Source organism: Pithys albifrons, chromosome 3 (assembly GCF_047495875.1).
Source record: "Pithys albifrons albifrons isolate INPA30051 chromosome 3, PitAlb_v1, whole genome shotgun sequence".
Classification (NCBI taxonomy): domain Eukaryota; kingdom Metazoa; phylum Chordata; class Aves; order Passeriformes; family Thamnophilidae; genus Pithys; species Pithys albifrons.
In genome coordinates this window covers 504,833-526,578 of record NC_092460.1, presented here as the reverse complement: position 1 = coordinate 526,578, position 21,746 = coordinate 504,833, and the positions used below count along the sequence as shown (strand labels likewise).

Genomic DNA, 21,746 nt, shown 5'->3' with positions numbered 1-21,746 from the left:
AGTGGAACACTCACTAAAGTACCTACCAGGTATGCACAGTACAGTTACTAAGGCTGACATTTTTCCACTCCCAAATGTATCAAAAGAAGCTATGGATAGTCCTGATGTATGAGATCTCTTCTACTCCCATGCTGGGATACTCTGGAGCACCCCAACAGAAAGCTGCAGTGCCTTCTGTGCAATGTGTCCAGCCCCAGGGTTGGGAAGCTTCTTCTTCTCCCAGCAGGACCCTCTCCCAACAGCCTGAGACTGACCCTCTCTTTCACAGGCTGTCTTGGCTGGGTCAGGATCTCACCTGATCTGGCTCTTTTTGGGGTTGATGTCCAGTATAACCGGGTTCTTCTCATACTTGAAAGTGATGTTGAGGCTGGCACAAGACTTGTTCTCGAACTGCACGCAGACTGGCACGGCCGTGGTGAGCTCTGCGGCGGGCATGGTGCAGGTGATGGTGCTGTCGGTGCGGCTGCGGAGAGAGGCAGGTGAGAGCCGTGGCACAGGCAGCAGCCAGAGCCTGGCACTGTAGGCCTGGGCACCCCCTCGGCAGGCAGGCAGGTGGCAGCCACAGGTGAGAAGGAGCTTCCAGTCACGTGCCAACTGCCTGTTACACTTGGCCTGCCAACAAGCTGTTCCCAGCACACGCCATCCCAGCTGCCTGCCCAATTCCCCGTACAGCCAGAGGGAAAGGGCAGGCAGGGGAATACTAGCATGGTGGTGCCCCCCACCCAAACCCCTGCTCTGCCCGACCTTCCAGGGCCAATACCATCCCCTCCTAACACTTTGGCTCTTGTCACTAACCCAGCAACAGCCCCCAGACCCACTCCCACTCCCACCTGAGGTCAGTGCACTGCTTGGAGGAGTTGATGAGGACACGGAGCTCCGAGCCAACATCCAGCCTGCTGCCTCTGATGGTCACTCTGGTTCCTCCTGCCTTTGGGCCATTTGGGGGAGTTATGGACTGCACCAGGGGAAGCTACAAACAAAGGGCAAATCTGTTTCGTAGCCTGGTAAATCCACAGCTGGACACTGCACTGCACGTGGAAATTGATTCAGAACACGTAAGTATCCAGCACTGTGAGGCTCAAACAGCAGCACAGAAAAAGCTTTTCCTGGCAGGGTTTCCAAACTAGAGGAGAGGTACAAGTGCTAGGGAGTGAGACCATACAAAACCTCTGTGACTCTCTGTGGTCCCTAAGTACTATCTGTAAATGAGACATGAGGCTGAACAGAAGCCCAGGAACCCACCAGTCCCTTCAGTTTTTCAGCATGGAGGTCCAGAGCTAGCAACAGCTCAAGGTCCACCAACAAAAGGACATTTCTCGTTCATTCCCTCTCCCACCATCTCTGCCCTTCCAGATCCATGTCCTCCTAAATGCGAGGATAATGTTAAGGCCCTGCTGGATGATGGCTTTGAAATTGGTGAAAACAGCCACCTGGGTCTAGATAATTGAATATCAAACCCCTGCTTAAGGAAGCTTCAAATCTGCATCTCTTGAGGCAACAGGAACTAAAGGGGAAGTTACTTTGCCTCTCACCATTTGCAGCAGAAATTAGCGTGCATGTTATCTGTGTCTGCAGCCCCTGGAAATCTTCCTGAGATTCATGAGCTGGAGGCTTTGATAACTCACGTGGCGCTGAGCTCTTGTGTCTGCTCACAGGAGAGGCTGCTGGCAATGTCCCCACTCCCTTTTTAGCAGGACAGCCAGGGCAGAACAAATAATGATCTCCAGACCCTTCCATAGAGCACTGGTAATTCCCTCTCAGATGGCACATGCCCTTAGGCAGGAGGCCCATGGGGGCTGGCCCTGCTCATCCCCAGCCTATCCCTCAGAGCAGATCCCTGGAGTGAAGGCTGAACCTGCTGCTAATGCCTTGCCTGGCAGTCCCCACCACACAAACCCACCTATTATCAGCTACCCTTGCCCTTGTCCTGCACTCAGATGGCTTCACTCCTCTGCAGTCATCTCCTTTGTTTTTTCTGACCATCACCCACTTCCACAGGATCCATTTAATTAGTATCTCTGGGTCTCTATAGGCAGTTGTCTCCTGCCCTTGGCCCCATACCCATGCATTGACAACTGCAGCTACAACAACAGCAGAGAGGATTATTCCTGTTCCCCAAAGCCCTCCCGCTCCTCCCCTCAGCCAGAGCCAGCGGCTGCTGCTCTTGGTGCACTGCCAGCACCAACGGCCTCCATCGCAGCTTTGGCAAATCCAGCTCATCCACAGCCTGCTGTAATGTCCTGGAGAAGCCTCTCCCTCCTCCTCAGCACAATTACAGATGAATCTTATCTCTTCTAGACACATCTAATGGGGACTTTGAAAGACATAGCACAGACACAATATTTGGTATGTCACAGGGGACCTTGGAAGGGCAGCTCTGAAAATCTTTGAAACTTTTCCAGGTAAACTGTATCTGTGCCCAAGCTCAGGTCTCACTGAGGCCAGCCTTGCATGGTGCAGGCTACTCTATCTCATGCCACTGGATGTGAGAGGAGAACCGAGAAAACCAGAGTGGTGCTTGGTCTGCAAATGGTGTGGAAGCTGCTTTTGGTGACACTTCCCCAGGAATGCATCATGCAGCATCTCTCCCTAACACACATGTGCACATGGCAGGGCACTTCCCCATCTCTGCTACAAGCCCTGCAGAGACACACAGCCAGAGAGACACACAGACAGGCAGCTTACTGCTGTGCCACTCGACCAGCAATGGCTCCTCTCCTACTCTGGAGGAGTCTGCCAGCTTCCCAAGCTTGCCCTGGACCTGCCAGCACAGGGCTGCCACAGACCCAGGCTGAGGTCAGGGACTGGCTTTGTTCCGTGCTGGTGCTTCCACAGGTGCTTCCTGAAAAGCTTTTCCTTGCATGCCGAGACCTGGTGAAGGAGCTGCCCAGCCCATTCCCACACTCTGTGCCCCTTCCCCTGTGCCAGGCAGACAGCAGCTGGCAGGAGGGGATGTGCTGGCTGAGCGCACACATTCTGAGAACCCCCAGACCACAGGCCAGCACTCAGTTGTACCCCCATAGCACCTCAATCCCCTCCAGACTGCTGGATCTTGGAGATGGTTTGCATGTGAACACACGTGCCTGGAAACTGTGGAACAGGACCTGGCAACTCCTGATGAGTCTGACCTGGTCATCCCCATGCGCTGCCAAGCCTGGCTCTGCTGGGTGCTGGGATGTGCCATGCCTGTGCCAGCTGCACACTGTGTAACCCACAATGCTCCCTGAACCAAACACCCAACCTCTCATGGGCTACAGAGATGCGAATCACACTCCACGATCTGCCCTAAATATTCCACAACAGCCACTAGGAATCAAACACCTTTTCCTGGGGCTCCCAGTCTCCTCTCAGGCCAGCAGGTTGCACCACGGGCTGTCCTACCCCAGCTGAAGCTGGAGTGGAGGCACAAAGGTTCTGAGCACTCTGCATGCCGTTGGCACCCACTCAGTGGGGCTGCTCATGAGTACCATTCAGCCAGGGACAAGGGTTGTGTAGGGATGAGAAGAAATCCATGGATTTCTCCCAGGTTTATAGAGATGAAAGCCGTCTCTGTGAGATGGCACCACACAAAGCTATAAAGGGCTTTTCTCTGAACAATGACACGGGGTTAGCTCCCGTCTAATCCCTACACATTACTTCATGCAAAAACTAACACAATCCCTGCAGCAAAAATACCAGTTCTAAATAATGTGAATTCATGGAATGTAACTTACAGCACACAAAGGGACTTCACAATTCTCAAAAAATCTCACAGGTTGTAACAGCACTTCAGCAAAACAGGCAGAAGAAAACTGAGCTCCTTTTTATGGCTGGATAAACGTCAACAGAGCTGGGACAAGATACAACCCTGCAGAGGCTGAGCCTGGGAGCACAGCTGTGCCACCAGCACCCTGCTGAGGTCCTACCAGACCCCGCTCAGGTAACCACAGGTAGGGGGACACCTCAGTGGCTCTTTGAGGACCCCGATATGTTTAACTGTAGATCCTGTTTCCCAGCCAGCTAGGGAAAGTGTGGGCAGCTGCTGGTTTGCTCTAAAGGGTGCAGGAATAACCAAAGAAACACTCAGACACAGCTACTCACCACATAGGAGTATCTCTCCTTGGACCTCCCTTCCTGGCTCACATTCACTGTTACCACATCGGAAAACGCCTCCCGAGCCTCTCCAGTCTGGCACACAATCCTGCGGATGGAGGAGGCAGATGGCAGCAGTGCCTGGCAGTGGGGACAGGGAGGGACAGGCACAGGCAGGGATACACAGGGGACGGGGTCCTGCTCCTCATTCCTCCCACTCACATCTCAGAGACGACGTATCTGTCGGGCAGAGGGGCGCAGTGCACGCTGCCCACCCGGACAGCAGCGAGGACGTCGCTGAAGCGGCGGCCCAGGTTCCTCCCGTGGATGGTCAGCAGCGTTCCTCCACCCAGCGGCCCATGCAGCGGCTCGATCTGCAGCACCAGGGAACAGGGCATAAAGTCAGAGGGTCACAGGATCCTAGAGTGGTTTGTGTTGGAAGACAACTCAAAGATCATCTAGCCTCAACCTCCCTGCCATGGGCAGAGACACCTTCCCCTAGATTATGTTGAGGAAGAACCATCACGAGCTTCTGACCTTCATCTCTGAGCTGATCCCTGTGCCCACACCCCACCTGAGCCCCGTGAAGCAGACAGAACCACTCCTCACACTCCTGCTCCCCCAGCACACCCGTCACCATGCTCCCCTTGCTGTAGCTTGGCAAAGGAGAATCCATCACACTGACGTGCTGTGTTTGGCACCGAGGTTTGGCCAAATCAGTCCAGTTATAAACACATTTGTGTAATAAGCACATTTGGGGTGAAATATCCTTCCTTCCACACTCCAGCTTTGAGTTCATCTCCTACACCACTGGTTTCACCTGGCAGCTGCTGTTCCCAGTGCTGTGAGGGGACAGGGTGCTGGCTGTGACAACAACCCAGCACCGCAGGAGGACAGGGTGTGACACTGTGCCAGCATCAAGAGGGGCACCCCTGTACAGACCAACTGCATTAACTTCATCAGGTGAAATGAATCCTCTCCAGAAAAAATTGCTCTTTTACCTTTGGACAGGCCACAACACAGAGCCAGTGCAACCCTCCTGGTGTCACCAGTGGCCAGGGCTGGTGGGGAACCACCACCAGGCTCAGTGCCCCCTTCACTGACTGAACTGCCCTCTCCAGAGCACTCTGTGAGGGCTCATCTGCTTGTGTGACTCCAGAGGGTTTGGATTTACCAGCCACTATTTGCTAAGGAAACAGTGAGTCGGAGACACTCAGTGACCTGAACTGTGGTTTCCTTCCATTATTTTCTGGGGAGGTGTGGGCAACACTTGATGAGCAGAGGGAAGGACAGGCTCAGGGGGAGCAGCCCTCCTCCACAGTGATGAGAGGGAAGTGACAGTGATGGGGATCCTGCAGCCCCTCTGTGCAGTGTCACAGGACCTGCATCAATGCATGCCTTCCTAAGAGCAGAGTCTCACATCCTTGCCAATTCTGATGTTCACATTAGCTGTTTTGTATCTCCAGCTTCTCCTTTCCCAGGGACCCCCTTTTAAGATCTGGTCTATGTATTTTCTTTGCTACTTGTCAGAGACCAATTTGTCCTACCATACCTCTAAGCAGAGCCCCAGATTCAAAGACCTTCAATAAGTATTCACTTAACTACAATTTAAATAAAACTCATTTTAAAATGCACGATGCCCAAAGGTCTTTCTGCCACTCTTAAATCACAGCAGAACTGTAGAACACATGTACCTGGAGACAGGGCTCACAATCACATTTCAGTCATGCTCCATTAAATGTTTTCCTGATAAGGATCCTTCAACCAACCCTATAGATCTTCCTTGCTTTTAGCAACCTCAGGAACTCTGGGGCACTTGAACTGTGCTGCTGTTACGTTTCCCACTAACACAATGAAGACTGAATTCTGTCATGAGCAAGATGTCCTTGGCACCAGGTGACTCAGCAGCATAGGGAGTCAATGAATAATTTAGTGCTGGTCTTGACCATATCCTGTGCCAGGGTCAATGCCCGGGTTCAGTTCTGCCACAGCCAGGACAGCCAGTCCCACCCCTCAGCACCACCCACCACGCCACACCACGCCACGCCACCCCCCCTCCATGTTGCCTTTGGGTCTCACCTTCCTGATCTCGGGAGCCGGGCAGACGTCGGAGGCCGGGAGGAGCTCGGTGTGCAGCCTGCAGCTGGAGCTGCCCTCGCTCCAGAGGCAGCGGTGCCCCAGGTCCTCCCTGCCCAGGCACTGCGAGCAGTCGGCACTGCCGGTCGCACAGTTGTACACCTCCACTGCACCACCAGAGACAACAGGCAGCGTGAGCTCTGGGCCTGAGGCTGTCACAGCTCTGCTTAGCCCGAGGCAATCAAACACCCACCCCCACTCCCACCATCACATTAATCCCCATAACATCGGAAATCCAGCGACTGAGCAGAGCAGGTTGCCCAAACAGTGAGATGAGGCAGCACTTGGCTGCCATCCTGCAGATTTCCCAGGAGGCCTGGGTGCTTGTTCTCACTGCAATACAATTTAGCACTTTCTTTTCCTTTTTCTTCCCCTTGAAAAACAAACAACACCAAACTCGGATCCCTTTGTCAATTTTTGCTACACATCTCCAACTCTCAGCATCCACATGGGAAGCTCCTTGGCAAAGCTGGCCCCATCCGGGCAGCAAAGCAATCACATTGCTTCTACACATACAAAAATGGAGTGATTTGTACTTTGTACAGTGTTTACAGTTCCCTTCCTTCCCCCTGTGACCACGGGCCCCTTTCATTGACTTCTCCCTTCAGATTTGCTCAGCTCAGCTTTCATGTCTTTTTCCTACACGGCCTTCACCTCTCCATTAGCTGGTGCCCTGGGTTACACTTCCTCTCTAGCCTAAAGACTCCTGCCACTGGAGCGTAGGTATCCGCTGATATAACAGCCAGAAATGCTCAGGAAACATGGCTTTCACACCCTTTCCCCAGAGGAGACATTGCAGGCAAACATAAAGCACAGAAACAGTCACATTTGGCACTGCTGCTCACAGGAGCTATCTCAAGGCACTTCATGAGCAACTAACAAGTCCCTCAGCCTCAATGCTCTGCTGTGCCGTGCTAATGAAACACCACCAGCATGAACATCCTGCCTGTGCTGTGCTAACAAAATGCACTGGTAGTGAGGAGCTCTCCTATTCTCCACAAAAAACCCTTAATTTACCCTGTCTGCAGTCCCCCTGCCCAGGCAGTTACACTGGGTGGTTTTCCACCCAACAGCAGAGCTTGTATTCCTTCCAGTGGACTATCAAAATGCAGTGTACAATAAAAGCTAATAAATATTGAAATAATAAACCCTATTATCAGTGATTTCATTAAAGACACTATAAAAGATGCCCACATTTATAACTGGCTTAGCAGATTTCTGTCCCTGATGCAAGGCACCCTCTCTATCACGACTCACACCAGCCTGAGTAAGGCAAGGAGGAGCCAGAGCAGCCCCAGGGTCCCACAGGAAGTCCAGATATTCTGGCCAATTCAGATGGATGCAAACATGGCTTGTGTAAGTGAGCTCCTTCTCTGTGCAGAAGGGGGAATTCCACCGTGCTCCCAGCACCACCCACACAGAGAACTGAGTCTCCTGCACATCCAAAACCCTGCCCCAATCCTTGGGACCGCTGCTGCATCTCAAAATTATGGACACTATCTTCTTTCTGTAGGGGAAGTCACATGTCATGCCCTGCCCATGTTAGTATTTCCAGGTATTTTTACTTTGCGAGATAATCCTTCTTCACACAAGGGATTTACCACGGGGAAACCTTTTTATCCTGGTCAGTGGCTGTTGATGCTCATACCTCTCTCCCTGACACAGCCATTCTCCAAAGGAAACCCCTCTTCAGGCTCTCCTCCTCCTCTGCACCTCGGGTAGATCAGCCCCTTCTGCCACAACTGCTGACACTGCTGAGAGGGCAAAAAGCCTGGGACCACTGCCTGCAGCCAGAGCCCAGGGCAAGGGGCACTGCCAACCCCTGGCTACAGAGAGTGGCAGCCACTGTGCCAGCCTGGCTCCTTGAGCCACTGGGCTCGTCCTGCCTGGGTCCTCATCTGAGCACATGCTGAGTCTGCCTGCCTGCCTTCCTCAGCCTGCTGGTGTGGCAAGGGCTTTGTTGGGAATCTGAGCATTCTTCCCAGAGCAGAGAGCAGCCCAGGGGTAAAATGTGTTCAGACGTTTCATTCTTTCTCAACACAGGAGGCAAAAAGAAGACTCAATTTTCACAGCATGTGGAACCTTGATGCCACACTCCTGTGAGAGCTAAGTGAAGAGCACTGGTCCACCTCTTCTCTCCTCTGGGACGAATTCCTCCCTGGCCCTGGGGACACCCCACAGCCCTGCTGTGACCAAGAGCTGCCTGCACTCATGGGTGGGGACAGACCTTTCCTGGCTTTGACCGGGATGTTGTGGGTGCCCATCTAGGTTCACATTCACAGGGAGCAACTCTGGGTCAGCAGGTTTTTGCTTGTGCCTGAGAGAAGGAACTGAGCTGTGCCTGGCACAGCCATGGTGTCTACCCTGCACCCATAAACTCTGTCTGGGTTTGAGAGTCATTCAAGCCAACCAGATTGAGAGGAGCATAAACTTATTTTCAACTCAGACCTGTCATCATCTCTGGACTGTCGATAAATCTGTCTGGTCTGTCCTTCAGCTGAAGGTTCACTGGGAAGTGATGGCTTTTCTCTGATGTGTGGAGCTGCACACAAAAAAACAAACAAAAACTTAGGCAATCTAATAAAATAAGAGGTTCCATACACACACCACTACGTGGATTAACCTTCCTTGTGATGCTTCTCTGACCACTTCTTCCCCAGACATGAGGGTGTCATCTGTAGCAGCAGGAGTAGGATGGCTGTTTTGTTTTACACACTTTGCTGAGGTCCCAGCAAAGGACACCGGGACACAGCACACACTGCAGTGAGAGCACAGCCCTGGCTTGCTGCTATTTTTAGCAGGAACAGACAGGAAAACGAACAGCCTTGGCCTGTCTGCGCATTCTCAGTGCCCAGCTGCGATACAGGTGACGTGATGGGAAAGTGCTCCTCTCCAGCTTCCACTTGCAATATTCCCACTGGTGGAAGCCCAAATGTTTGCAGCATTTTGGATGTGCAGTCTGCCCTCCGACACCCACATATATCTTCAGTGAGCAGCACGGCATTTTCTGAGGCCAATTCCTTGTTCAAAATAAAAGCTACATAAATAGCAACCCTGAAAGGTGGCCAACTTTTTTTGCCTGAACTGAACTCTTCCCATTTAGAAAGGTAAACAAGCAGCTCCTTCCCAGGCCCCAGGGGAGCAGTGGTCAAAGCTACTGCAGATCCCTACGGAGCTGGGAACACAACACCTGTGATGGAGAGTGCCCTGCCAGCATCAGCACACACACAGAGTCTCTTGCCAGAGGGGTGAACCCAGGAGGGAGGGAAGAGGGCAAGTAGTGTCCCACTGCTGAGTGGGAGGCTGGGGGTGAGACCCTCCCTGCCCTCAGATCTGGCCCTCACCATGGGGGAAGCAGAGCTGGCAGTCTCACCCTCCAACTCACCAGCACATGTACACACTCCACGGCAGAGGAGTTCACCCACCGAGCTTCAAATGTCCTGTCTGTCCCAAAATGGCACTCCAGAGCTGTCTCCTGGGAGAAGGAAGACAAGAGCAGAACAGCTGCAGCAAATCTTTCATGCAGTTCTCTGTCTGTCCGGTGATAAGACAGGCATTGAGTTCCACTTTGATTCTGCTGTCAGTACCTGAACTGTGTCCGAGTCAAACAGGAGATCAGAACTCAACAGAAAATGTGCAGACCAGGAGCTGTGCCTGGCCCAGGGCACACGCGGAGCAGGAGCTGTGCCTGACCCAGGGCACACACGGACCAGGAGCTGTGCCTGGCCCAGGGCACACGCGGAGCAGGAGCTGTGCCTGGCCCGGGGCACACACAGACCAGGAGCTGTGCCTGGCCCAGGGCACACGCGGAGCAGGAGCTGTGCCTGACCCAGGGCACACACGGACCAGGAGCTGTGCCTGGCCCAGGGCACACATGGACCAGGAGCTGCGCCTGGCCCGGGGCACACACAGACCAGGAGCTGTGCCTGGCCCAGGGCACACACAGAGCAGGAGTTGTGCCTGGCCCGGGGCACACACGGACCAGGAGCTGCGCCTGGCCCAGGGCACACACAGAGCAGGAGCTGTGCCTGGCCCAGGGCACACATGGACCAGGAGCTGTGCCTGGCCCAGGGCACACATGGACCAGGAGCTGTGCCTGGCCCAGGGCACACACGGACCAGGAGCTGTGCCTGGCCCGGGGCACACACGGACCAGGAGCTGTGCCTGGCCCGGGGCACAAGCAGAGCAGGAGCTGTGCCTGACCCAGGGCACACACAGACCAGGAGCTGTGCCTGGCCCGGGGCACACACGGACCAGGAGCTGTGCCTGACCCAGGGCACACATGGACCAGGAGCTGCGCCTGGCCCGGGGCACACACAGACCAGGAGCTGTGCCTGACCCAGGGCACACACGGACCAGGAGCTGTGCCTGGCCCGGGGCACACGCAGAGCAGGAGCTGTGCCTGGCCCAGGGCACACACGGACCAGGAGCTGTGCCTGGCCCGGGGCACACACAGACCAGGAGCTGTGCCTGGCCCAGGGCACACACAGAGCAGGAGCTGTGCCTGGCCCAGGGCACACGCGGAGCAGGAGTTGTGCCTGGCCCGGGGCACACACGGACCAGGAGCTGTGCCTGACCCAGGGCACACACAGACCAGGAGCTGTGCCTGGCTGGGCTCTCACAACCCCAGCAGCAGGGTACTAGGGTTCCTTGTGGCTGGGAGTGTTTGGAGCTCACGCTGCAGTGCAGAGCAAGAGACAATGTTGTCCCAAGTTGCCTTGTCCACACCAGCCCCAGCCAGCCTATGATTTGGACTCAAAGTCACCTTCTTCCTCCTTCCAACAACCATGCAGAGCAAATCTCCAATTCAAATGAGGGCCCAGACAGGAGCACATTTCAAAGACAGATTTCCGCACATTTTGCCTGATAACACAAGGATGATAGATATCCTGCCCCAAGTTACTGCAGGAAAAACTATCTCCAAGAAGGCTGATGCTCCACCACTACTGAGGTCTAACCACCCTTTGAAAGCTGGCGGATCTGATAGAAGACATGAAAGGAAGGCCCAATCTCCTGGCAGGGAGCTGCTGGCTCGGTGAACACACAGGCAGAATCTCGTCCTGTGCATCGCCCGCACCCTGGCAGCTCTGGCTCTGCAGGCTCCCCATACCCCTGGCCTTTGCCCCTCTGGAGAGTGCCCCTGCTGCAGAAAAGGCACGTGTCTCCGAGGCTCCCAGCTCCAGCAGCACTTGTGACCTCCTGTGGAGAGGAGGGAAGGAGAAGCAATCCCAGCTGGCACTACAGGACAGGGAGAGGAAGGTGGTGGAAGGAAGTCAGACTGCCAGAGCCCCTCCAGCTGCCCCAGAGCAGACGTGCCATGGCCCCTTTTCTGCTGACTCCATTTCCTATGGGTTCTATGTGGTATTGCTTCCTCTTCAGCCACCTCCAGCATCCACAGAGGAAGAAGGATTTCTCACCCTGTTTTGCTGATTGCAGATGGCACATCCTCCCCAGAGGCTGGAGCTGTGCAGGAAAAGACCACCTCATCTCAGTGGGAGGGTCTGCTCTGCCCCCGTGGCCACCAAGGGCAGGAGTTGCAGTGGGAGCAGAGCTCCACAGTCCCTGGCAGCAGCCCCCAGTACCCTGGCACCCCAGAACTGCTCCACCAGCACTTCCAAAACTCCTCTCCCGCACAGAACAAGGCACTGCCTGGCTGCCCAGCAGGCAGGAATCCACAAAGGCACAGTAAACCTGGCCCCATGGGCCCTGCTGAACTGACCCAAAATGACTCAAGGCAGCTTTCTACAAATACCAGAGCCGACTCAAGCATTTTCCCAGTACCCAGCCTCTCTGCCCCACATTCCTCTGGTTCCTTCTGGTGTGCAGTGAATCTCAGAAGGCACCATTCAATGTCCACTCCTGCTTTTCACCCTGTTAACAACTTGCAAGTCAGAAAATTTGAGAGAAAGGACTTTTTCACACCAAACAAACTCTGTAGTGACAACCTGAAGTTAAGTTAACCCATGTTTCTGTGATGTACTCAACACTGTGGCTCCACCAACGCAGGCTCCCTGTGCCCAGCCTGGGGCTGTGTCCTTCACCACTCAGTGTAGGCGCGGGGGCCAGGCTGGCAAGAGCATGAAACCAGCACACTCTGCAGTGGAGCAAAGACCCACAAGGGAACTGAGTTTCATTTGCCTCACACCTGAACCTTCCCAATCCCTCTAGGAACTCTTTTACCTTAGAGAAAGTTGCATTGGCCAGTGAGATTGTGATGTCCCGAGACACTCCTGTGGGCATTGGCTCCAAAGGGGCAGGTACAATTCGAGGACAGTCAATTTTCGTCTGTTAGGTACAAAAACAAGGAAAAAAGAGATTAGTTGGGTGCGTGCTGAGCATCCTCAGTGACAAGGCAGGAGGACATATCAGGGGCCCTGGTAAGATTCATTTCACTGCCAGGTGTACAGCAACTGCATATCCACACCTGAGTTGCTGCTGCTGCGGCAGTGAAACGGCTGGAGTGACACTGAAAGGAGGCACTGCCACCCCCAACGACAGATGTGCCAGTGTAACCCTTTCCTGCCCACTGGAAGGCATGTCCCACCCACTGCATGGCACACTCCTGCCAGCCCCCACAGACAGTCTGCGTTCCAGGGCTCCATCCTGCCCAGCAGCACCACAGAGAACAGGGGTCCTGTGTGTGCATGGAGGGAGGGTACCATGAGCCACAGGGGATCCAACAAGGGGCTTGTAGAGTGAAAGGCTTAAATGAAGCTGAAAAATGATTTTAAGAGGTCATCAGTCCCCATACTTTTGTTCTCATTTTAAATTGATGTCTCAGACACTGGGGCTGACTCAGAATTCCAGCCTGTATGACAAGCCTCTCCTGTTCTCTCATGAGATGTAAATCACACTGTGAAGATAAAGCAAAAATGAAGGCAGCTTCTGTGTGGCCCCAGGCTACATCCAGAGTAATGCCTGTGACGTTGGAGCCATTGGGGTAAAAGACAACAAAATATTTGGTCCATTATCTAGAACCATTTGCAGCAGGTAAGATTTCCTCTTGCTTACATTAAAGGTTACCCTGCTGCAGCTCTGCTGATGCCAGTGCTGCTGCTGCCCCGAGGAGAGGCCAAGCCTGCCCTCCTAGTGCCAGGATGCCTGTCCAGACACACCCCGGGGACTGGACACACAGTGAGTGGGAGGTTTCTTTCCTGCCTTCCTCACATCTACCTAGGGGTCAGGGAAGTGCCTGTTTGTCTGTGGAAAACATGCTTTACTTCTGTCAGGACACTCATCTAAGCAAGCACAGTTGGTGCTGTCTAAACAAGGAGATTAAACAACAGACTTGTACGTGATAAGGGAAGTAAAACACCAACGCAAAGCACTGGGGAGATTTCAGTCTCAAGCTTCTTCCAGGGGAATCAAAACAGTTAAAATAAAACCAGCAGGACTACAACTGAAAATTCATGCAAAACCACCCATGGCCTGGTGTGTCCTTGCATGTCACCGGAGCTGGCACAGCTTCCCATGGAGAAATACGCTTTGGAGGACTGATTGTCTTGCCGTCTTGCAGCTCCTTCTCCTGCTGTTCTCCAGTGACCAGAAATAAAGTGTCCAGCTGATTATATCCTTGCATCTGGTCAGGGCAGAGGGGCTGAACGTTTCAGATGCTGTGGATGGAGCCGCTGCCACGGCGCTCAGATGCAGCCACGCCAGCCACGGTTTGTTTACCCAGAGCTCTGGCTGGTCCAAGAGACACTGTGTTTCCTGGGCTACAGAGCACCTCTTCCTGCAGCTGCTCCCGGCAATCAGCAGGAGGCACACAGAGAAAACACCAGCATGCCCAACCAGGTGAGCATCCAGCCCAAATACACCTCCACAGTAGGAGATTCAGGCCAATAAAGGTAGTCCTCTGCTGATTTGGGACTAACCCAAGGCGGTCCCCAGCCAACCCTACAGCCCTGATGTCACCTGATGCCACTGCCAGGACTGACACCCCCAAGCCCCTGCCCTGAGCAGCAGTGCCAGTGCCTGGCAGCAGCATGAGCACCTGCTGCCCTGGCAGCCTGGCATGCACCAGAGCCCAGCACAGCTCCTTGTACCCTAGCACAGGGCAGACACCCCACAGAAGCAACTGTCAGGATGGTTTCCAAATGCCCAGCACCCATCCAGATAGCCAGAGAAAACACCAGACAGTGGGCAAAGCAGAAGGTGCTTCCCTAAAACACGTGGGTATGCACAGTGAGGCAAAGCTGATCCTGACATGCCACCCTGCACTGCTGGAGCTGCCACCCACCAGGGAATGTTTTGTTCCCATTTCCCAGGGATTTACACCATCATCACATGGAACTGTGATGTGTTGGCTCAGCTCCATCCCCATCACCTGTGCTCACAGCCATCCACCTCCCCCACTGCTGGAGGGGTCAGCCCGGGGCTGAGCGTGGGACAACTGACATGGGACCAAACTCCTCCCAGTGACAAGCACGGGGAACACTGGAAGAGATGGCCCAAGAGCAGAGCACCAGTGCTAAAGGGATATTCAATTTACAGTGTAAAAGCTTGGCTTGGCTCTACAGCAGACTGATTGCTAAAAAGCCAATTTTATTTAAATTAACGTCAATTTAAATCTCAGAAGCAGGAACACACTGAGCCTCGGTTATTAGAGCTGCATTTTGGAGAGGGGAGTTTTTTCTCCTTTAGACAAGCACCACCAGTGGTGCTCCAGCACCTTATTAACATACAGCAACCATGAGTGTCAGAGCTAAGGGAATGGTGGAGTATGGCTGCATTTCTCATACTGAAACTCAGGCAGCCCAGGATGTGGAGAAGCAGCAGCATTGCTCCAGATATGGGAAGTGATGGAGCCAGGGGACAGAGACCAGCTGAGGGCACCAAGACAGCTGAATGTTTTAGCCAGGCTTTCAGCCTCCTCCCACCATGCCTCAGCATGGCACAGCATGGCACAGGGCAGCTGCAGCTTTACCTGCCCTGCACACACCCCTCTCCTGGCCACCAGCTGAGCAGGGTGTCCCAGCTCCAGCTGGGCACAAGCTGTGACCAGCAAGGGCCAGAGAAGGCTCGGAGCCTGAGCAGCAGCTCAATGGGCCTCACCTTCATCTGCAGCACATCGTCACACTGTGAGTGGTTGGAGACGCAGGTGTAGGTGTAGGGGCACCAGTGACATTTCCATCTGGCTGAGAGGCAGCTGGTGCACCTGGAATAGCAAAGGCACGATGAGAAAAGTAGAGTCTAAGCTGCTCAAAGGAGCCACACCTAGGCCTGCAACCCATCTTCACAATGTTCAGTTCATGCTGCCCAGCAAAACACATGGCAGGTACTGAATTTCCCTCTCCTCCTCTCCCTGGGAGCCTGTAGGGAATGTGGGCACCATCAGGCCCAGACATCACCTCCCAGCCCCAGGCCACAGCACACCAGGAGCCACCCTCCCCTGCTTAGTATAAAACACTTTTCCCCAGAAATGGTCTTTTCCTCTGTCTTTCCCTCAGGGAGCCAGGCAAGTCAGGCCTGATGAAGGCTCTCCCTGCTGTTTGCACAGGCATGGGAGTGTTGGTGGGTAGCACAGGGTCCCTGTGGTCTGGCCCTGGTGCTCTACCCGTGAGAGTGGATGAATTTTGGTGAGTGGCACCAGAGTCCCTCTCCAGGCCCTCCTACTGATGGGGATATGTGGCTGCTCCCACCCAGGGCTGGAAGGGGCAAGAGAGAACGTCCCTCCCTTCCCCAGTGTCCCATAGATGGCCCCCAGGATTGGTGGGGAGGCTGGCTTTGCTGCTGAAGGGTTAACAGAACAAGCTTTATATATAAGTTTTATTCATGTTTAGAGGAAACCCAGCATGTCCAGATGGCTTGAGACAGCGCGAAGACCCTCCTCTGTAAATCCTTGGCACTGCATCCCCCCCAGTGCTGCCAAGCCCTGCCCAAGACCCCAGGCACCCACTGGCAGGGGCTGTGCTCTCCCATTAACCCCACAGAGGGAGAGCCTTGTCCAGCTGTGTGCTGGCACCCTCCCACCTCCCAACCCCCCCGCCTCCATGCCCCTGTGCCACCCGTGCCCTGCCACCCCTGCACACCGCGGGCACTCACGCGCTCTTCGGGTAAATGTTCCCAGTCCTTTTGCAATCGTAGATGGTGAAATTGGCCCAGATGATGTTTTTGCTGTTGACCCGGAGAGCAGTTTTGACAACCACATGGTCTGAGAGGATCAAGCCAAAGAATATTGGGTTGCAAGAGCTCCCTGCTCATACTCCCAATCAGCAGACAAGACAGACCCTTGGGAAAACAAGGGCTAAATCTGATTTGTTTTCTCTGGGCTCCATTTCAGAACTTGGACCAGCCATTCTTTGCCCTCTGACTTTCAGCTCTTCCCTCCTAAATCAGTGCTTTATACCACTCTCACAGAAAAGAACACTGACTTTCAGCACAACATTCCAGCGTGTTGTGCAAGTGTTAATTAGCAGAGTTAATTATTGTATTCACGTACAGTTGGTGCTAAATTATATTTTTAAAAAATGTGGTAATTAAAACATGTTAGTTATCATGTTTTAAAACCCCGCTCACTTTCCCCATGACAACAAACCTGAAGAGGAGAGTGGAAATCCAGTTTTTGGCTGCTCAAGATGCCACACTACATCCCATCCCCCCAAAACTGCTTAATTTTTGTCTTTCCAATTTTGCCATATAAGCACCATGGAGAAGAGACAATGCCTCTTTCAGAATATGGACAATAAATCAGTGCATTGGATTCCAGAAATTCATTTGGACATTGCTGTAACCAACAATACAGAGCAGTTAATGATCTTTGGATAGCTGGGGAGAAAAACAACGCAGCTTTACAAACGGGCCTAGGGAAAGTGGGATGTTTTAAAGGGACTGGCCAATTCTCTCCCTGCTGAAGTCAGCCATCTTCAATAGTGCATTCACTCCGGGCTCGGAGGATGAAAATTTAACAAGCACTCCAGTCTGGAATGAAGCAGTGAACTCCTCTGAAGGCGCTGTGAGAGGGGCTGACTGCACTCTGAGTGCTGGTCTCAGCCCTGGGCAGCTCAGCCACCAGCTCTGCCCACAGGAACTGCACCCACAGCGCTCGCCTCTCCCCAGGCAGCACCTTCGGACGGGCATCCCTGCGGTGCCAATGGCAAACAGGGGACACTGCACTCCCCTGGCTGGCTTTGGATCTCAGAAACGGGGCTGAGGGTTCCTGAGCTCTTAGGCACTCACTGCTCCTTCTCCAAAGCTTCTCCTGAAAGGCAGCAGTTTTCCAGGGGGAATTAAACAAAGCAATTGAAAATATCAATACAAGGAGCAACATTATTTGCCCACGGCTAAAAGATTTTTGGCTTAGTATTTACTAAATTTAAAGCAGAAACTCAAATCAGATAAAAATAAGTATATTAACCGGAATTTAAATTCTGATGTTTAAAACAAAAATTGATAGATTTGAAATACTGTCAATTCATGTAAAGATGGTGGAACTCCTATGCTTCAGAGTCATATGCCCTGTAAAAGAGAAGTAGCTTTGGGCTTTTCTTCCCTGTATGCATTATCTGCACATGCAAATGCAAAAAGAAATAAAGTCTATGAAAAATTATGTCCACGAAAATGGTTAGAAGGAACTCAGCTTGTTTGTCTCTACATACCTTGGTCATCAGGAAATGCTGGATATTTCTCACGTGGAAGCAAACTGCAATAAATAAATTGGTTTACATAATCTCCAGCAACTCTGGCTACCGTGTGGATGTTGTTTCCATAGTCACATGAAATATTTGTTCCATTCAGGTTCGGGATAGTTCCATTTATTTGTATTATCAGGGCCTAAATAAGACAAAAAAATCAGTTATTATCCAGAAAATTATATTTAGAATTTTTCAACATTTTAGAAGCTTCTCAGAGATAGACAACTCCAAAACAAACCCACAGACAAGGTCTGTCTTTCAACAAAAAATATTTTGATGGAAATCATTTAAAATATAATTAAAATAGTTAAAAATAGCAACAATACAAAACCAGAAAATGAGTTGACTCAGCTGTCTGCAGCTGATCATCTGTGTTTGAAGTTTTGTGTCCCTCCCTTGTGTGTTTGGTGCAGCAGCTCCAGGTCCTGTTTGCCTCCAGGCTTGGCATCCAGCTGGCTCCAGGGCACAGGAGTCACTCCCAGTCTGAGAGCCTTGGCCTGACACAGCAAGCAGTTCATCCCCCTGACCCAGGTGTGAGCCCTGTGGAGCTGCTCTGCAGGAGGGGCAGGCACAGTCACCCCCTGAGAACAGGCAATGGCTCCACAGCCGCTGCAGGCAACTGACTCGGTACTGGCACCAAACGCACCGGGTTCTCCTTGTCAATGCTGATCTCGGGCTCCAGGATGGTCATCGAGGGGCACTGCTGCACTCCTTCACTCGCACTCGCCCACACGTTGGCCCCTGTGGCGTTGGTGCACTCACGCTGCAAAGAACACCTGCAACGAACAGGGAAACAGCTCGTGGTTGGTGAGTTTTAAAACAGGTAATAAAAATGTGGAGTTCCTTGTGAGGGAAGATCCTGAGAAAATCCTGTGTCTGCATCTTTTTCCTCCATCCATGCAGCTAAGCCTCAACATTTGCTGCTATATTTAAAGTGTCTGGTGGCCATGATAAGAGCATGTACTCCCACAGCACCAGCGGAGCACCAGGACTGAGGGAGGCAGGAGAAGATCAGGCTTAACCCAAACTGAGGAGGAGAACGTGACATTTGGTCCAACATCTTCAGTTTGCAAACATGGAATATAATCTTGAATATCCCTTTTTGGGTGTGATTTTCTCCTACTCATAGATGAGAACTGCAAGAGCAAAAGCTGGCCTTTCACAGGGTGTGGGCTCTCCCAGTCCCATGCTTGGATGCTGGCAAGAGATTCTCTGCACTGGTAGCTGCCCACAGCGTGACAATGCAGCTACAGCGAAATCCTGGCTCTGAAGAGCATCCCAATCCCTTGGGCCAGATGCAACTGTTTTTAACAGCGTATACCTCATAGGGAATGGACAAAGACTGATGGTAGTGTGACTATGGAGAAATACAAAAGACACCAGGAATTCTTTCCCGGGCTTGAGGGCCACAGGCCGTGCGGAAGCGCGCCGGGACACGGCGGGTCCTACCTGGTCTCCATGGTGCACCACCCGCAGTAGGCGTCAGCGGCGGCCAGGCACTCTGAGCACGTGGAGTACTGGCTGCAGGCAGCCACCTTCACCCGGGTCATCTGCACGACAACAGCACGACTGCTCCCAAATGTTTGACAGCCCCACAGCGACACCCGCCCAGCTGGGACGCGCCAGAACCGCCACGCACAGCTGGGGACGAGACACCGGTGCCTTGGGCTGCGGCACCCCTGGCCTGAGGCAGCCTCACTGGGCAGGGCAGGAGCAGCCCCGGGCACTGCCCAGAGCTGGGTGCTGTGCCATGGCCACCCGGTGTGGGGACCAGCCCAGGCAGCCACCACTGGGGGCCCCCGGGGCAGGGAGGACATCCAAGGGTTTGGGTGCACAGCCAGCTGGGCTGAGCCTAGGTAAGCTGAGCTGGGCTGGGCTGGGCTGGGCTGAGATGAGCTGGGCTGGGCTGGGCTGGGCTGGGCTGAGATGAGCTGGGCTGAGCTGGGCTGGGCTGGGCTGCTCCCTTCCAGCCAGTGCCACGGCAGGAGCCGTGTGATGACCAGGCTATGGAGAGTGACACTGCACCTTTCAGAGGTGTCAGATGGATGTGGCTTCACAGCTTGTCCCTCCCTGTGAAGAGCTCTCCAGACCCTTAGAAAGCTCCTTTCCAGGCAGAGCCAGAGCTCTTTGGCTATTTACACAACAATCAGAAAGCAGCACCACTCTAGAAAGCTTGATTTGTAAAGAAATCAAAGCACCTCTGGGGACTCTTGGGCAGGAGCAGGTGGAGGGAAAGCATGTGTTTGTTTCTGCCTTCTCCTCCTCTGATCTCTAAACATTTGGGAAGGAAACCTGAGTCGTCTGGTACATCATAGACTGAAAATGTGAGGTGTCAAGAGCCCTGAGCTCCCACCAGGCAAGTGCACCCCAGGCCCTTGAGCAGAGGAGGCACTGGGTGGTTTGATCAGCCCAGAAAGGGTGCACAGCCCAGCGGGGGGTTGAGATGAGGCAGTCAGAGCCATCAGCTAAAGAGGCATCCTGGAAGGGGTCTGTGAAATGATAATGACCGACCTGCACAGAGTTAGGGCTTGGAAAATACAAATAAACATGCAACATTTGTGTCTGTGCATCTGTTTTGACAGATTAAAATGTAATTCAGGACAAACCACCAGTGCCTGGAGTGCTCAGGAATCATCTTCCTTCTCTGTTCACTTGATGGAGATGAGATTGCCTGTACCTGCTGTGGCTTCTCCAGGTCTCTGTAGAGCCTCCTGATGAGGGCTGAGCAGAAACCTCCCCAGGGACCATTTCTGAGAGACATTTTGTCTGTAGGATCTCCTGAAAGCTTCCCTAAAGACCATGTATTCTCACTTTGGGGTTTCTGTATAGGAACAACACCTGCTTATTTCTGCACTCCTGTGAGTGCAGCTGGTCTCACACTCTCCTGTGTACCTGGTCACCACAAACACCTGAAAAGCCAGGCTGCATGGTGTGACCACCCCACACAGGAGAACACACAGGCACAGGTACCTCCCCAGGAAGTCCTTTGACATCCTAGCCAAAGCTAAACTTCTTGTCTCTGCCCATTAATGTTAAAGGAAATCCTACTGTCCCTTCCTGCTCCCAGCTCAGTGCTAAATCAAATGTGTGATGTGCTCAAAGGACTGTTTTGTTGAAGACTGAAGATCTCACCTGGTAGGAGGTCATCAGGTAGAGATAGGTGGGATCAGAAGGGTCAAACTGCATGATGGGGTGGACAGGCTCTCCATAAGCCACTGAAATGGATCTCCTGCTAATAACCTTCATGGTACTGTCCAGGTTAATCTGTAGTGAGAAGAAGTTACTCACTGAGACCATTTTTCATACAGTGGGAAGAAGATTATCATAAACAAGAACCAAAGTGGTATCCAGCAGTGACCCACATTGTCAAGCACTGTGAATCTCTGCCCACTTTGCAGGCCCCACACACAGAGGTTTCCTGGAAAGCCAGCTCTATGCCACTGGGCAGGCACAGTGTGGCCCAGATAGCCCCAGCCCTGCTCCACAATGCAGGACCAAGACTGTCTGTTTGAGGGGCTGCCTCGAAAGCTCCTAGTCTGAGGGTCTACCCCTGCATGGCAGCATCCAGCACTCACAGCAGTGTTCCTCAGCTGTGTCCAGCAGCCACAGCAGTTCCTCCAGTTACTCTAATGCAAATGGCACCAGCCTTCAGCCCTCATCACGTACATATGCATGTTTCTGTACAGAGAGCAGCGAGTTTCCAAAGCTTAATGAAAAACAGTGAAAATCTGCAACAGAGCTGTACAGCATGGCAACCCCTGCTCCCTGCATATTTGAAAAATAAGTGTTGTCACTCCTGCCCAAAAGAAGCTTCTATCCCTGCTGACTTCAGAAGACCACGGCAGCTGCCACGAGAGCGCCGAGTCCTACCTTGCCTCATGAATCACCAGCTGAAGTGCTGGCAGT

The 21,746-nt window shown here is 53.0% G+C and overlaps 1 protein-coding gene across 2 annotated transcripts in view; it reads right to left on the bottom strand.

Moving 5' to 3' along the window:
* PLXND1 (plexin D1) overlaps window positions 1–21,746 on the bottom strand; it is a 71,266-nt gene that overhangs the window by 31,496 nt on the left and 18,024 nt on the right. For both annotated transcript variants that reach the window (XM_071550159.1, XM_071550160.1), the window contains exons 3-16: window positions 20,973–21,104; window positions 19,290–19,390; window positions 18,487–18,616; window positions 17,805–17,979; window positions 16,252–16,360; window positions 15,262–15,364; window positions 12,388–12,492; window positions 9,593–9,682; window positions 8,656–8,749; window positions 6,151–6,314; window positions 4,294–4,445; window positions 4,081–4,180; window positions 831–970; window positions 296–463 (exon numbers count right to left, since the gene is read on the bottom strand). In XM_071550159.1, the coding sequence (XP_071406260.1) occupies window positions 296–463; window positions 831–970; window positions 4,081–4,180; window positions 4,294–4,445; window positions 6,151–6,314; window positions 8,656–8,749; window positions 9,593–9,682; window positions 12,388–12,492; window positions 15,262–15,364; window positions 16,252–16,360; window positions 17,805–17,979; window positions 18,487–18,616; window positions 19,290–19,390; window positions 20,973–21,104 (1,763 nt within the window). The remainder of the gene's footprint in view (window positions 1–295; window positions 464–830; window positions 971–4,080; window positions 4,181–4,293; window positions 4,446–6,150; window positions 6,315–8,655; window positions 8,750–9,592; window positions 9,683–12,387; window positions 12,493–15,261; window positions 15,365–16,251; window positions 16,361–17,804; window positions 17,980–18,486; window positions 18,617–19,289; window positions 19,391–20,972; window positions 21,105–21,746) is intronic.